Here is a 14,573-nt window from a genome sequence, read left to right as displayed (position 1 = left end):
GACCTTAAGCCGTTGGGTGGCTATAACCCCCAAAGAACTACTGCTGAGCAGGTCCACTTCCCCCATATCCTCATAATTCTTCCCTTCCACTGCCTCTGCTGGGTGGTGGGCTAGAGGAGAGGTGTCGGGCCCTTATTAAAAGTAGATTGCAAAAAAAATGTATGCCTACAGGATTGAGTCGGTGCCTTCTGGTGGTACTTTTTTTTTTTTTTTTTTGGAGCCAGGGCAGAACACTGGCTCTCCAGAACCAGTTCTTGGCTTCTTGCCAACAAGAAGCAGAAACCCAAAGGGTGGGGTTGGGGATTTAGCTCATGGGTAGAGCAGTTGCTTAGCAAGCGCAAGGCCCTGGGTTCAGTCCTCGGCTCTGATTTAAAAGAAAGAAAAAAGAAAGAAAGAAAAAAAAAGAAAAGGGCAGGAATGAGAGTATGACCCCAGGCTATACTGTGATCAGGCCCAACCTGATGAACAAAGGACAGAAGCACCTATCCTTCTCAGGAGCTATAGCCTCCATCTACCAAAAGGGACATGGCTGCCCAGACAGGAAGCAACTGCCTGCTAGCCTGACCCCTCCTCCTCTGCCCTCTCCCTGTCCCTAGCTCTGAGGGTGTTTTGCCCAGGCCTGGAGAGACAAAAAGAGGCACAGCTGTTAGTGAGATATAAAGTGCTAATGCAGACAGCTTTTATTGAAGGCCTACTGTGTGTTGAGCACCATATATGCCTCCCATCTTCCTGCACTTTCCACCAGCCAAGAAAGAGGTGCTAATGAGCCCCAGATGTGAGGCAGGTGGAGGTAGATGGAGGCAAAGTAACTGAGTCCTCAGAGAGGCAGGATTCTGGGCTCTGGCTCACTTGAAACCCCAAAGGCTGAGGCCTCCACATCCCTGAGCCAGCTGGGCTCTAAATGCAGAGTCAAGAGTCTTGGGGTCTTAGTCTCTTCACTCTGTCTCCCTCCCTGGAATGGGTCCAGAGGGTAGAAGACTGGCTGAGCCCAAGAGAGCTGTGTCAGCTCTTCCTCTCCTTACCACTCCTCCGAGTGCCCGCTTGGACCTTGGCTTGGGGCCAAGGGGGCAAGAGAGAGGAAAGGAAAGTCAGATGTAAAGATGTCAACAGCTGTGGAGAGAGAAAGACAGGTAGACAGACAGACACAAAGACAAGACGGAGATAAAATGAGAGAAATCGAAGAGAATGAGAGAGAAGAGGTGGGTTGGGCACGAGGGGAGAAGCAGGAGAAGGAAGGAGGAGAAGAGAGCTGAAAAAGGAAGCCCAGAGCCATGGACTGGTCCTCTTCTAGATCCAGCCTCACCTAAAGTTCATCCCTGGGTTGAGGGTGGAGGCTGTGTCCACTGCTGCCAGCCAGATGCAGGTGGGGGCCACGAAGGGTCTTCTGAGAGCCAGTCCAGCTAATGAGGCGGCCACTGTCGTCATCCCAGGGAGAGGACGTCTCCGTATCACTGAGCCACTCGGTGTCTCCCGCATAGTGGGTGGGGGAGGCAAGCAGAGGCCTGGCTGAGAAGGCTTGGAGGTCCCGAGGCCAGAAGTGTGCTTTGTACTGGTCACTGTGAAGTGAGAGAAGAAACCTTAAGGGGACTCACACAGCCCCTCCCTGACTCCAACCCAGAGCTGGGGCCTTGGCTGTCTGCAGTACCTCTGACCTGCCTGTTAGTCCTCACAGCTACTTGACAAGTGGCATTTTTAATGTCTCATGATGAGGACACTCAGGTTCAGTACAGTGAGGTCATGGGGTTGAAAACCACATGGACGGGGCTGAGGAGCTAGTTCGGCCTTTAGGACCACTCACGGTTCCTGCACCCCCCCCATCAGGTGACTACTGCCTGTAACTCCAGCTCTAAGGGGATCTGACGCCACCTGCACTCACATGCAAATACACACAGATACACATAACTAAAAATTAAAAATAAATCTAAAACTAAAATCCACATGGACAAGGAAAGCGCAGTGTTCACATCTACCTGACTCTGGCACCTGGGTAACTCTTGGGTGACCTAGGCCATGTGGGTAAACGCTGAGCATCTTCCTCTCTGGAGCTGCCCACTAAGGGGTTTGCATTACTCTACTGGCTAGGTTGACCCTGCCCTGCCCAACCCAGGTCTCACTTTGGGTGACGGTCAAACATGACAGGCAGGAACTCATCCACAGGTAGCATGCGGTGCAGAGGCTGGGAGGCTAACAGTTTGTGGGCGCCTGCCAGGCTCAGGGTGTATGCAAGTGTCCAGTAAGAGTACCCAGCCACCACGAGACCAGGCAGCCCCTCCACAGCCACTTCCTCCTCAGGGTTCACCTGTTTCCGGCCAAGGTAGCTGCAAATGACAGCAAACGTGACAGAGTGTCAGGAGTCCCTATAGAGCCTGGGGTCTCCTGGCCCTTTCCCAAATACAACAAGGTCAGGCTCTGTCAGGAGGGCTAGGTAGGACCCCAGACCCCAGAGGCATATCCCATCTCCCTTGCCCTGAGAGGCACCCTGCCTACATCAAGTCCCATGACAGCTGCTGAGTCAGCACATCCTCCATCAGCAGTTCCAGCCGCCTCCGGAAGTTGTCCTCAAAACGCACGTCATCCTCAAACACCACAACCCGGTCCAGGCCCTTAGCAACCACCTGTAACACACATGACAGGCGAGAGGACTTTGCAGATTTGAGCTATCCTGTTCCTACCTGCCTAGAGCCAGGCCAGACTCTTCCTGGCTACGTGCCACACACCAAATCCTCACCATATCATGTAGCTCCCCAAAGCATGCTGGGGCTCCCACTGCCTAGGGATGAAAATCTGTCTTGCTCTGGTATTCGAGGCCATTGAGCTGGTGCACCAATCTAGCTAATACGATCCTGGTGACAGTCATGGTCTTTGCTACAGTCAGCCACTACTAAAGCTCTCCCAGGGCCAGATGCAAGCCATCTGAAGCCAGGTTGGGTAGGGGGTATGAGAGACTCCACAGAATTACTCCTTCAAAACTATGGAAGGAAATTCGGAAAGAATGTGAAACCAACTGGCAAAGGGCCCGCTGAGTCATACGCTCCGTCTGTTCGCAGACGGTGACTAAAAAAGATTGCACATGCGCACACATTTCTCGGAGGTGATAGAAAGGAAAAGCACTCTGTCTCCAGAAAGGGGCACCCTGGGGCGCCCATTCCCCTCACCCTATTCTTCAGCAGTGCCCCAGGGCTTCTAGCTTTCCACTTCTGACAGACTTTCCCACCTGCAGGAATTTGCTCATTTTTCTTCTGCCTGGAAGGTTCACTGCCCATCTGACCCTAGGCACAGGCAAACTAGTACATGTGTCAGAACCACCTCCACCTCCCCATGAAGTGGATCCCTCTTTTTTTTTTTTTTTTAAGATTTATTTATTATATGTAAGTACACTGTAGCTGTCTTCAGACACACCAGAAGAGGGCATCAGATCTCATTACAGATGGTTGTGAGCTGGAATTTGAACTCAGGACCTCTGGAAGTCAGTGCTCTTAACCTCTGACCCATCTCTTCAGCCTGGGGGTCCCTCTTTTGGTCTGTGTCACCCTCTAGAACCCCATGATGCCCCTGCCTTTTACATGTGTATGTACACTTACATCTGGAGACCAGAGGTCAATGTTGGGTTATCTTTCTCTACCCCTGAACACTTTCTTGTTTGCTTTGTTTTACTTTTTGAACAGAGGGTTTTTCTGGGTAACCCTGGCTGTCTTAACCCAACCTTGATCTGTAGACCAGACTGGTCTCAAACTCCCAGACATCCCTCTGCCTCTGCTTCCTGAGCGCTGGGATTAAAGGCGTGAGCCACCACTGCCCGTCTCTTTTCACCCTCAATGAAGCAGAACTGGTATTTATTAAATATATATTTTTTAAATATTTTTAAGGACCTGGAGGGCTAGCTCAGCTGCTAAGAGCACTTGATACTCTTACAGAGGATGCAGGTTTGATTCCCAGCACCCACATGGAAGCTCACAACCATCTGTAACTCCAGGTCCAGGGGATCTGACACCCTCCAAGGGTACTCTACACATGTGGTGTACAGACATGCATGGAGGCCTAACCCCCATACATGTAAAATAAAAATAAATCACTCTTCTAAAAACTAGTTTAAGCATGAGGGTTAAAAGAATGAGGTTTCCAGGAAGAAGCAAGGTGTGTGGTGTGTGAGCTTCAGAATGGTCTCACATTCTATGTTTGAGGCAGAGTCACTCACTGAACTAGGACCTTTTGTTTCATCTAGACTGGCTTGCCAGGCAAACCCACAGGATCTGTCCCACGGCACTGGGGTTCCACATGTGACCCACTGTGCTCAGCTTTTTGTGGGCACTGAACTCCATAGGCGTGTCTTCACGCTTCCCCATCGAGCGTGTTACCACGGAACCATCTCCCCACTCATGGGATCTCTCCCTTACAGGAATGAGAAAAAAAGCAGTTTCCAGGGAAGAATCCCCTCTAGGGAACGGAGACAGTGGGATAAACAATGTCACCCACCACTCAGCGGTGCTAAGGGAGGGCTGAACGTGAAGGTTCAAAGGACATTTCTTGTCAGACCCATTCACCCCTCACTCACACAGTCAATCAGGCAACCAACTACTAAGATCACCAGACTCTCGGCTGTCTCTGAAGGGCGTGACCCAGAGGGCAGGTATCCTCACCTCTTCCCAGACGGAGTAGTGGCTGAGGAAGCAGCCCACCTCACCCTTGGTCAGTGTGCGGCCTGAGTAAGGATCCTGGTAGCCAGGGAGCAGGTCCACACCGAGGTGTTTGAGGATACTGCTGTTGAGTGTCCTATGAGACGCAAGCATACATGGGTGACAAGCGATACCCAGAGCCTCCAGCCAGGGGCCCTCACCTGTATATCATACAGAGAGAATCATACAGGAGTCTGGTTTAAAGCAGGACCCAACTTTGAAACTCCTTCAGGTGGCCTGGGCTTAAATAACTCTAGCCTCCTTAAGAAAGCCTAACACACATACACACACACACACACACACACACACATACACACACAGAGAGACACACACACAAACACACATGCAAACAAATAAACTTAAAATTTTTCTAAATAAACCCCAAAAGAATAATGGGGAAATTATGTATGTGCGCATATTGTGTATCTGTCTACCTACCTACCTACCTATCGACTGAACAAAACATATTTTATAAAGTTGTGTATATGTGGACAAAAAGGACCTAGGATTTGTAGCAAACAGCAGCTGGTACCTGGGACATGTGACCCTGGCAGCAATCGTAGCTTGGCCACTGCATCCCTGTGGAACACAGCCAGACTTCACTCATGCTCCGCACTCCAGCCCCTCAGGGACCTAAGTCTAGCATGGAGAACATCCCTGAGGCCACCTACCCCTTAGCCAGGTGTTGGAACTGTCTAACTTCTCACTGGACTCTCAGGGACCCCAAGAACCAAGCGTGCTTATGTTTCACATAGAAGTGAGGCTGAGAGATGGGCAGTTTCCCAGAGTTTATACAACTGGTGTGTGGCAGCCCTCAACCCAGGCCCTGGAGGCCTCTGCACTGTACCCTTCTCCTTCAGATTAGCTGAGGGAGGACGTCTTGTCCTGTTGGCCTGCTCTGGCATTCCTGAGACAGCAGGACTCAGGCCCTATGTGGCTACCTCCTAGATCTTTAGGAAGCTCATTCAACTGGTCTGCTTGTCCACTCCTAGGATCTCAAGATGGGTGTCACGGTCCCCAAGCCGCATCCCTGGGAGCCTCACCTGCCATCCACAGCATCTACCACCTGGGCAGAGATCTCCATCTCCCAGAGAGAGCTCAGCATCCGAGCTCGGCGCTGGGGTCTACGGGCCAGGCTGATGACAAAGACCTGGGGGGAGTAGACATGAGCCCAAGGAGGGGAGATGTGACTCTAAGGAGGGGTTTCTTATCCAACCCACCCCAGTTCTGTAGGTTGGAGACTTACCTCATTGAACCCCATTTTGCTGGGCTTCTTTGGGGGCCGAGATACATGAGCTGAGGCCAGCATGGGGGGCCCATCCACTGCACAAGGAAACAATACCCCCCCAGTCCCCAGGCATGAGTCCTTACTGACTCCTGATCACAGACCCCCTGAAGTCCAGCCCCCAGCTTCACTCCGAGGGCTGCTGCAGAATACCTAACAGGACAGGCTCTCTGAGCTCCCGCCTCACTGTACAGATCAGAACACTGAGGTGCTGTAGGGAAAAGGGCATGCTCACTGTCATGACTCGAGTTCAGACAAATGTGCTTAAATCTAAGCCTAGTAATGGAGTGCTGTGGGAAGGCAGGGAACCCCAGCCCTCACCTAGTGCTTCCAGAATCAGGTGGATAAAGTTGGTCTTCTCTTCCTCCAGCCCCTGGTGGGACTTCACTGCCACATTCATGTACCCGTAACGATGGTCATTGCACACATGCACCGAGACCCCTGCAAAGAAGCTGTGTGAGGGCTGGAACGAGTAGATATTGATCCAAGTCTTCTGAGACTCAGTTGTGCCACGGTGGCTAGATCACTGGCTGAACTTCCAGCATTTCTTCTCCTACACACTGAGGACCTCACCAGCACCCCAGGCCCTTCCCTCCCTGACCTCAGGAAAGTTCTCCCCTCTCCAGATTGTCTTCACAGCCCTAGTCAAGCTTTGGTTCAGGTCCAAATCCCACTGTCACGGCCTTCTCTGGCAGGATGTCCCATATCATTGCCCTAATTTCATTCTTGGCTCGTCCGTGGGGTTAATGGGAATTTTTGGTAAGGGAGGGGGGATTGAGACAAGGTCTCACTTTGTAACCCTGGCTGGCCTGGAACTCCTCATGTACACCAGGCTGGCCTTGAACTCATGGAGATCAGGAGTTCCAGAGTTAAAGGCATGTGCTACTCTACCCGATGCTCTCAGAACTGGATTTTTCCCACTCACAGCCAAACATTTCCTTTCTAAGCAATTGCCTTAGAAATAATTATGGAGTGAAGGAGAGTTAGCTCAGTAGCTAAAAGCACTTGTTACTCTTACAGAAGACCTGAGTTCAGTTCACAACCACCTGTAAGTCTGGTTCCAGGGAATCCAGCATTTTCTTCTGGCCTTCTCAGGCACTGCGTCCATATGGTATACATATATACATACATATCATCGGACAAACATTCATACACAAAAAACAATAATAAAGCTAGGTGTAGTGGATCCCAGCACTGGAGGGGCAGAGGCAGGTGGATCCCTTGGTTCAACACCATCCTGGTCTACAGAATAAGTACCAGGCTAGCCCGGGCTAAATAGTGAGTCCTTGTATAAAAAGAATGCTGGCAAGTTAGGGGTGTGGCTCAGTGGTAGAGTGGCATGCACCAAAAAATAACAATAGCACTTGGGGTGTAGTCTAGGGGCACACTCTGGGTCCCATTCCCAACACTACACACACACACCTACTCACATACATACACAGACACACACTCACTCTCACTCACACACACACACTCACACACACAAACACATTCACTCTTACACACACTCACACACACACTCACACACAAGTACCCACACAGACAAACACACACACTCACACACACTCACTCACATACACACAAGTACACACACAAACACACACACTCACTCTCACGCACATTTACTCACACACACACACTCACTCACACACACACAAGTACACACACAGACAAACACACACACACTCACTCTCACACACACTCTCACACACACTCACACACACACAAATATATATAAATTTGTGGGGTAGGGGCTCTAGACAAGGTTTTTCTATGTACCTGGCTGTACTGGAGCTCACTCTGTAGACGAAGCTGGCTTCAAACTTAGAGATCTGACTGCCCCTCCCTCCATACTGCTGGGATTAAATGTGTGCTGCACCACCCCCGCCCAGCACGAAGATATAAATTAAATTTTAAAAATCAACATCAGGGTTGAGAAGATTGCTCCGCACTGCGGACCTGAGTTTGAATCTAACATGCATGCAAAACAAAAACAACGAGATAGAAAGAAACCCTGGACGTGTGCAGGCCTATAACCCCACTCGGGTTGTGGGGATAAATGGAAAGACTCTTGGGGTTTAATGGCCACCAGCTTAGCTCCAGGGTGTATGAGAGACCCTGCATCGAAGGAGTAAGGGGCAGGGAGAGCAATGGAGCAGGACACAGCCACTCCACCGGTGTGATGTCACTTGTGTCAGTCAGGTTCCCAGGGCTGGCTCTGTCTTCCTGCCCTGCCTCGTCTGCACTATGCACCTAGCTGTGCCCCGCCTTCATTTGCTCCTTCCTGTCATGGGGTCTTCGCATATGCTGGCCTTTCTGCTTCAAAGTACGTTTTCTTGGGAAATGGAGAGCTGGTTCGGTGGTTCAGAGCACTTGCTGTCCTTGCAAAGTCCCAAGTTCCATTGCTGGAACCCACATGGAGATTCACCACTTCCTGGAGGCACCAAGCAGGTGGTACACAGACAGACAGACATACAGGCAAAACACTTGTACACAAAATAAAATAAATCTAAAAAAAGAAAACACCTCTTCCTGCTGTCTGCTTCATTATTGCCTGCCCACACTTCAGATCTCAGCTCAAGAGTGTACTTCCTTTGTGAGATCATCTCTGACTAAATCAACCCTAGCCTGAGCTGCCAGAACACCTATAATCAAGGCCTCCTTCCGGTCAGGGACGACTGATTTGTGAGGGCCTCTGACTAGCTGGACTGCAGGCTCCAGGAGGGCAGGGACTCCCTGATTACCACTATCTCCTCAGTGCCTGTCACACAGTAGGTGTTGTCACACATTGGGTGTTCCGTAAATATCTCCTCGACAAGATGAAACATGGGGTGTAGAATGGCATGCTAAGCAGAGAGGGGACCAGCAGGTGCAAAGGTTCAGGGGTCTCCAAGGATGGGTGAAGAAGGCCTGGTCCTCACCAGCAGCCTGGCAGGCATAGGCGAAGACAATGATGTCATCAAAAGGCCAAGTATAGTTGGGATGAGGTGGGTAGAAGGCAAGCCGGGCTGTTTCCTTGTTCTGCAAGGATACCAGGAAGGTAGAGTGGACCATAGGGACCTGGAAGCAGCCCTGGCGCTGGCGGTTCTTAGTAGGGAAGTATTCAGCTGTGCGGCGATAGTAGCCCTGAAAGAGAGAATGTTTTAGGCTGAGGCCAAGCCTATCTTGGCCCAAAAGCCTTGAAACCTCAGGATCTATCCCACCAAGACCTTGGGGCTCCTGAGGCCCCACCCTGTCTCACCTGTGGAGTGATTCCACACCAAAAGTTGGAATAATAGGTCTGGGAGTCCAGCATCGGGGCTACCACTGGCAGTTGCCGATCTATGAGAAGCCTCAGGGTCTGGTTGTTGGTGAGGATGTTGTCGGTATCTGCAAACTTTGGAGAAGGACAGTGTCACAGGGAATCACGTCTGAGACTCAGAACCAAAGAGTTCATGAGTGGGAATCCTTTCAAAGTGGCTCTGGGCATCTACAGAGAGATCTAACCAGGGCCAGAGAGAGGTGGTTGAGACTCTAAAGGCAGTTTTTGCCAAGCCTGACAACCTGAATTCAGTTTTTGGGATCCATACAGTAGGAGGAACTGACTCTGGAAAGCCATCCTCTGACATGCACACACATACTGTATTGTGTGCACACATACACACATACACATACATACATAAATACATACATACATGCATACATACAGGATATAGATGGGGGCTTACCATTTCTGACAAGGGGTTGTTCTGAGATGCTGGCTTAGCGCAGAGCAAGTAGCAGATCTAAAAAATCTTATCTGAGATCTAGCTTAGACAGTAGATCCAAAGAACTGCTCTGAGGGAACTGATTAGTAGGACTGGTGGCTCCTCCAGAGGACCTGAGTTGGAAACCCATCGACCTTACAATGACTAAGTAAGTTTATTTCTGGACCTTCTTCTTCCCTCTTCCCTGCCTGATACACAGGTATACATGCAGGCACAACACCCACCTTTGTAAAACAAAAAGAAGCCAAGTAGTGGCAGCACATGCTTTTAATTCCAGCACTTGGGATGCAGAGGCAGGTAGATCTCTGAGGCTAGCCTGGTCTACAAAGTGAGTTCCAGGACAGCTGGGATTATACAGAGAAAAAAAAACAAACCCCTATGGGCAAACAAAACAAAAATACATATTGGAAAAAATCTATTCTGAGCTCTAATCTAGGGATCCAGGCTCAGTTTATACTCCAGGCACACAAAAGCTCAGGGATCTAGGCAGAGTGTATAACCTAGGACCTGCACAAGGAGACAGGTTTAGCATCTAGTATGAGCTTAAACACAGGGGTTTCAGCTCAGTCGCCAAAAGATCCAGCCTATGGCTAGTTTGGTTATAACCAGACTTTATTGGGAACAGATTCTAATGCCTCCCACCCCACCCCCAGCCAGGTTTTCTTACCAAGATGTAGTCAGCTCCCCAGTCCCTGGCAAAGGCCAGCGCTTCCTGCCTCAGCTCCATCAAGAACTGATACCTTTCTTTGGTCCAGTGCTTGGGACCCTGTTCATCTGGGTAGAACCTGAAGTGGGGGATGGTGAGATACCCTCTTAAGAGAGGGGCCTCTCCTCGGTAGGGAAGACAGTGTGCTCTGGGGGCTGTGCCCTGGGGAACGGCTGGCCCCCAGCACCCTTGCCCACAGTTAACCACCTGGCTTCCTCCTCAGGCTTCCAGACCACAGTTGCATAGTCATGGCCCACAGCAGCCAACCATTCCCGGAGCATCCCTGTGGTGTTGTCCATGTTGTGATCTGTGGCAAACCTGTGAGCACAACACAGCATGACTGTCCTGAGAGCAATGGAGGAGAGTTGTGTGCCACACTGGAGGTGTTGGAGGATGTGCTGTGTGACCTCAGGCATACTCCATGCCTCTCTGTGCTTCACATCCACCCTTCTAACTTTGTGCATTGTACTGTGGGAATTGAACCTAGAGACTCCTACATGCCAAGCAAGACCCTGACTACTGACTGCACTGGGGAAGAGGGGAAGTCCTTAAGGACTGCACCTGCCATGTCCCCTCACTTCTGTCCCGCTTCATGGCTCCACAAGTCAGGCCTTTTCCAGCTCAGAATCAGACAGAACAGTCACTGTCTTTCTTTCCTTACCTAATTACTCTGAGCTGAAATTAGGATTACACCACGCTCTGAACAGCCCTGAGAAGTGCCGACTGTCCAAGCTCTGTTACCATGGATCCAGCTTTCCCTCTACTGGGGAAGGGGCTCTGCTAATGAAGGTGGAAGGCTTAGCCAAGAGCCCAGGTTTTAGGCGATGCTGTTCCTTTAAGCCAATTCCCCAGAAGTGAAGACTAACTACGTGTCAAGTCCTACAGGGGTGGAACTAACTAACTCCCCAAGTGTGGTGACTGTGGGCAGCCTCCCCAGGCCACAGCTCCACCCCCAGCCCAACTTTGGTGTGCTGTGAGGAGTAGTCTATCTCCAGCCTCAGCCTGGGCTCCTCCCTGTTTTGACTTTTTGAGGCAGTGTGCTGTAACCTCTGATCTCAGTGTCCTGGCCGCACCCTTGGCTGTCTGAACCAGCTAGCCCCTCTACCCAGAGAAGCTAGCAGTGCCACTCGGGAGGGGACTCGACGCCCCTGCCCAGTCTGCTGCCTGGAGCTGAGGGTTACCTCCACCTGCTCTCTCCAGTCTGACTGATCTTTTCTATGCTGGGTCTCAAGGGATTTCATAGATTCAGTCTGTTCTACGCCACATCAGGCAGACCACAGGTCTTCACCACGATGCACTGCAAGCCCCACGGGCTGGGTCAGAAAGGACAGGCCTAACTAAAACCCAAGGGAAGCCCGGGAAGCCTAGGAAGCCTGGGAGTAGGAAGCCCAAAGGAGTGATGAGTGTCCCTGGGCTGAACCCTGGCCTCAGAGGTCTGTCTGCTCTTCCCCCCCCCCCCCCCCGCCCCCACCGCGGGAGCTTAGGAATCCTGCTGAGGGGCTTGAGGAACGTCTGGGAGGGAGGGGCTTGTCCGGATAGTGTGTCTGGGCAGGAGTGATGAGGCCTCCAGGTCAAAAGCAGTCCTGGGTCCTGGGGCTTGATGCCCAGATGTACCCACCCCTGGATCTCTCACCAGAGGGCCAGCCTGGCCCGGGGGTAGTCCAGGCGCTCCAGCGCACCCAGGTAGTGAGGCAGAGAGTGTTCAGCATTGCGGGCCAGGATGGCAAGGACCACGGTGGGTAGCGTCGGCTCTGAGCCACTGGCAGCCCGGAACTGCGGCCCCAGCAGGAACAGCAGAGGTAGGAGCGGTGAAACGCGCATGGCGGGACTCTGAGGGCCCCGGGTCTCCCACCGCCGCCGGGAGGGGGCGGGACGGGCGGGGCATGTGGGCGGGGTCTTAGAGGGGCGTGGCTACTGCAATGGGGCCCCTGCGCCCCTCTTGGGTGCCCGAACGTTCCGCTGTCTTCTTCTCAGCCCAGGCCCTAATTGTCCAGGGTCAGACACCTGCTCCAAACGCATCCTGGCGTCCTCCTCCGTGTGGACCTCGAAAGCCAAGCCGTTGGCACGAAAGGGAGGATCCGGGGGCCATGGTGGACCGCTTGCACCCTGGGCGTTCATCTCACTTCTGGAATACTGACACCCGGGATTCCCAGCTCCCTGATCCTCCGTCGTGGACCCGGGAGACTGCAGCCTTCGTGGGGGAACCCCGGTTCCCGCCCCCTGTTCCTTCTGAGGCGCCCTCTGGTGGCCCCAGGCAGTAACTCCACATACCTTGCAGATGACGATGAGCTGGAGAGCTAGCCTCAGCTTGGGGAGAGGACCGGGTGCAGCTGATCTGGCTACATTAGCGACCTCACATCACCTCCACAAACTCCAGCCCTTAAAGAAAGCAAAGCCCTTCTTTTAACTGTTTTTATACAATAAACTTAGAAACTTCATCTTTACTCTCCCAAATAAGACCTAACCAACATCATCACATTGCTTATCAGTTTGACTCAGAGGACAATTTAGTTTGACATCATGTGTGTGTGTTTTTCTTTTGAAAGAAGAGCACTTGGTCCTGTGGAGGCGTGATGCGCCAGAGAAGGAGGATATTAGAGGGGTGAGCACACTCTTAGAGGCGAAGGGGATGTCTGACAAAGTACATCTCCTCCCAAATAGCTTTTCGTTCAAAAGAAAAAACAAACACACATTATATCAAACTAATAAGCAATGTGATGATGTTGGTTAGGTCTTATTTGGGAGATTAAAGATGTGACTTCTAATTTTATGGGAAGGGGATGGGGGCTCATGGAGGGAAGACTGGGAAGGGGGACAACATTGAAATATAAAGAAATAAAATAATAAATAATATGATATTAATAAAGAAAGTGACTAAATTACATGGACGGACCCATGGCTCCAGCTGCACATGTAGCAGAGGATGGCCTGTTGGGTCCTGCCAAGGCTCGATGCCCCAGTGTAGGGAAATGTGAGGGTGGGGAGGAAAGAGGGGATGGGTGGGTGAATACCCTCATAGAAGTGGGGGGGGTGAGATAGGGGCTATGGAGGGGGAAACGGGAAAGAAAGGGAATAACGTTTGAAATGTAAGTAAAATATATCCAATAAAAAAATGAATAAACTAACAAAAAGAAAGGAAGAAAGAAAGAAAGGAAGGAAGAAAGAAAGCAAAGCCCACTTTAACTGAGGGTAAGACTTGGAGGTCACCACAGAACTTCTAATGATGATCCATCCCCCCTCCAAATAGAAAATACAGCCTTCTTTGGGACAGAGGAAATCTTAGGACCCTGTTAAAATAAAAGGGAATCTCCTTCTGGAATACTAACACCAGGGAGAGAAAAAGGGAGAGAGAAAGGGGCTTAAGAAGTTCCAATTTGGGCTGGAGAGATGGCTCAGTGGTTAAGAGCACTGACTGTTCTTCAGGAGGGCTTGAATTCAATTCACAGCAACTACATGGTAGCTTACAACCATCTGTAATGGGATCCAATGCCCTCTTGCATATAAAAAGAAAAGAAAAAAGAAAAAGAAGTTCCAGCTGGGTATCTGTCACCAATCTCTGACAGTTACTTACTTTCCCTAAGTCTCCTGATCCTCACAGGTAAAACCTGACTAATGACCGCTAAAATGAGGGTTTGCCATGAGACCTTGAGAAAGAATGTTTTCTTTCTTCAGGGAGCCTGAGCTAGGATGGAAGAGAGGCCTCTGTATCTACCTTCCCTCTGCCTGAGTGGTCTGCTTTCCTAGGGTTGCCTCCTCAGAACCCTAGAAAGGGGAAAGTACACACTACCTCTGTTGAAAGGGGATGGTTCAGCAAAGAAAGGGCTTACCTGATGACAGCATCCCAGAGGCTGAACCCCAGACTCAGATCTCCAGCCTGGCTCTGGTCACAGCTTCCCATTGGGCTATTCCCAGGCCAATGGTCCTTCAATGATAAGGGCCCATGGAAACACCCTGGAGAGCAGACAGAGTTCCTTATTTTGTATGGCAATCTCTGGCACAGGGATTCCCAGTCCCCATGTGGAGGATTCTCCTAAGGCTGTCCCCATCCTACACATCTGGAACCACTGAGGGCGCTGTGGTCTGAGTGTTTGTGACTCCTCCCAACACCCCCCATCACTCAGAGGCTGAAACCTAATCTCCAGTGTCATGGTACCTAGAGAGAG

The 14,573-nt window shown here is 51.1% G+C and overlaps 1 protein-coding gene across 1 annotated transcript; it reads right to left on the bottom strand.

Annotated features, from left to right (window-relative positions):
* Positions 1-708: 708 nt before the first annotated feature.
* On the bottom strand, positions 709-12,237 carry CERCAM (cerebral endothelial cell adhesion molecule). The gene is made up of 13 exons (XM_080927452.1): positions 12,044-12,237; positions 10,618-10,728; positions 10,372-10,489; positions 9,200-9,334; positions 8,880-9,084; positions 6,280-6,399; positions 5,920-5,996; positions 5,717-5,823; positions 4,638-4,770; positions 2,488-2,615; positions 2,115-2,318; positions 1,304-1,556; positions 709-1,110 (listed from the first exon to the last, which is right to left on the bottom strand). Exons 1-12 carry the CDS (start codon positions 12,229-12,231, stop codon positions 1,304-1,306), a joined length of 1,779 nt encoding a protein of 592 aa, XP_080783578.1. The 5' UTR covers positions 12,232-12,237; the 3' UTR covers positions 709-1,110.
* Positions 12,238-14,573: the final 2,336 nt, after the last annotated feature.

The sequence above is a fragment of the Micromys minutus genome (genome assembly GCF_963924665.1).
Source record: "Micromys minutus genome assembly, chromosome: 13".
NCBI classification, from domain to species: domain Eukaryota; kingdom Metazoa; phylum Chordata; class Mammalia; order Rodentia; family Muridae; genus Micromys; species Micromys minutus.
Note: the sequence above shows the minus strand (reverse complement) of the source record. Positions and strands in the feature narration are given on the sequence as shown.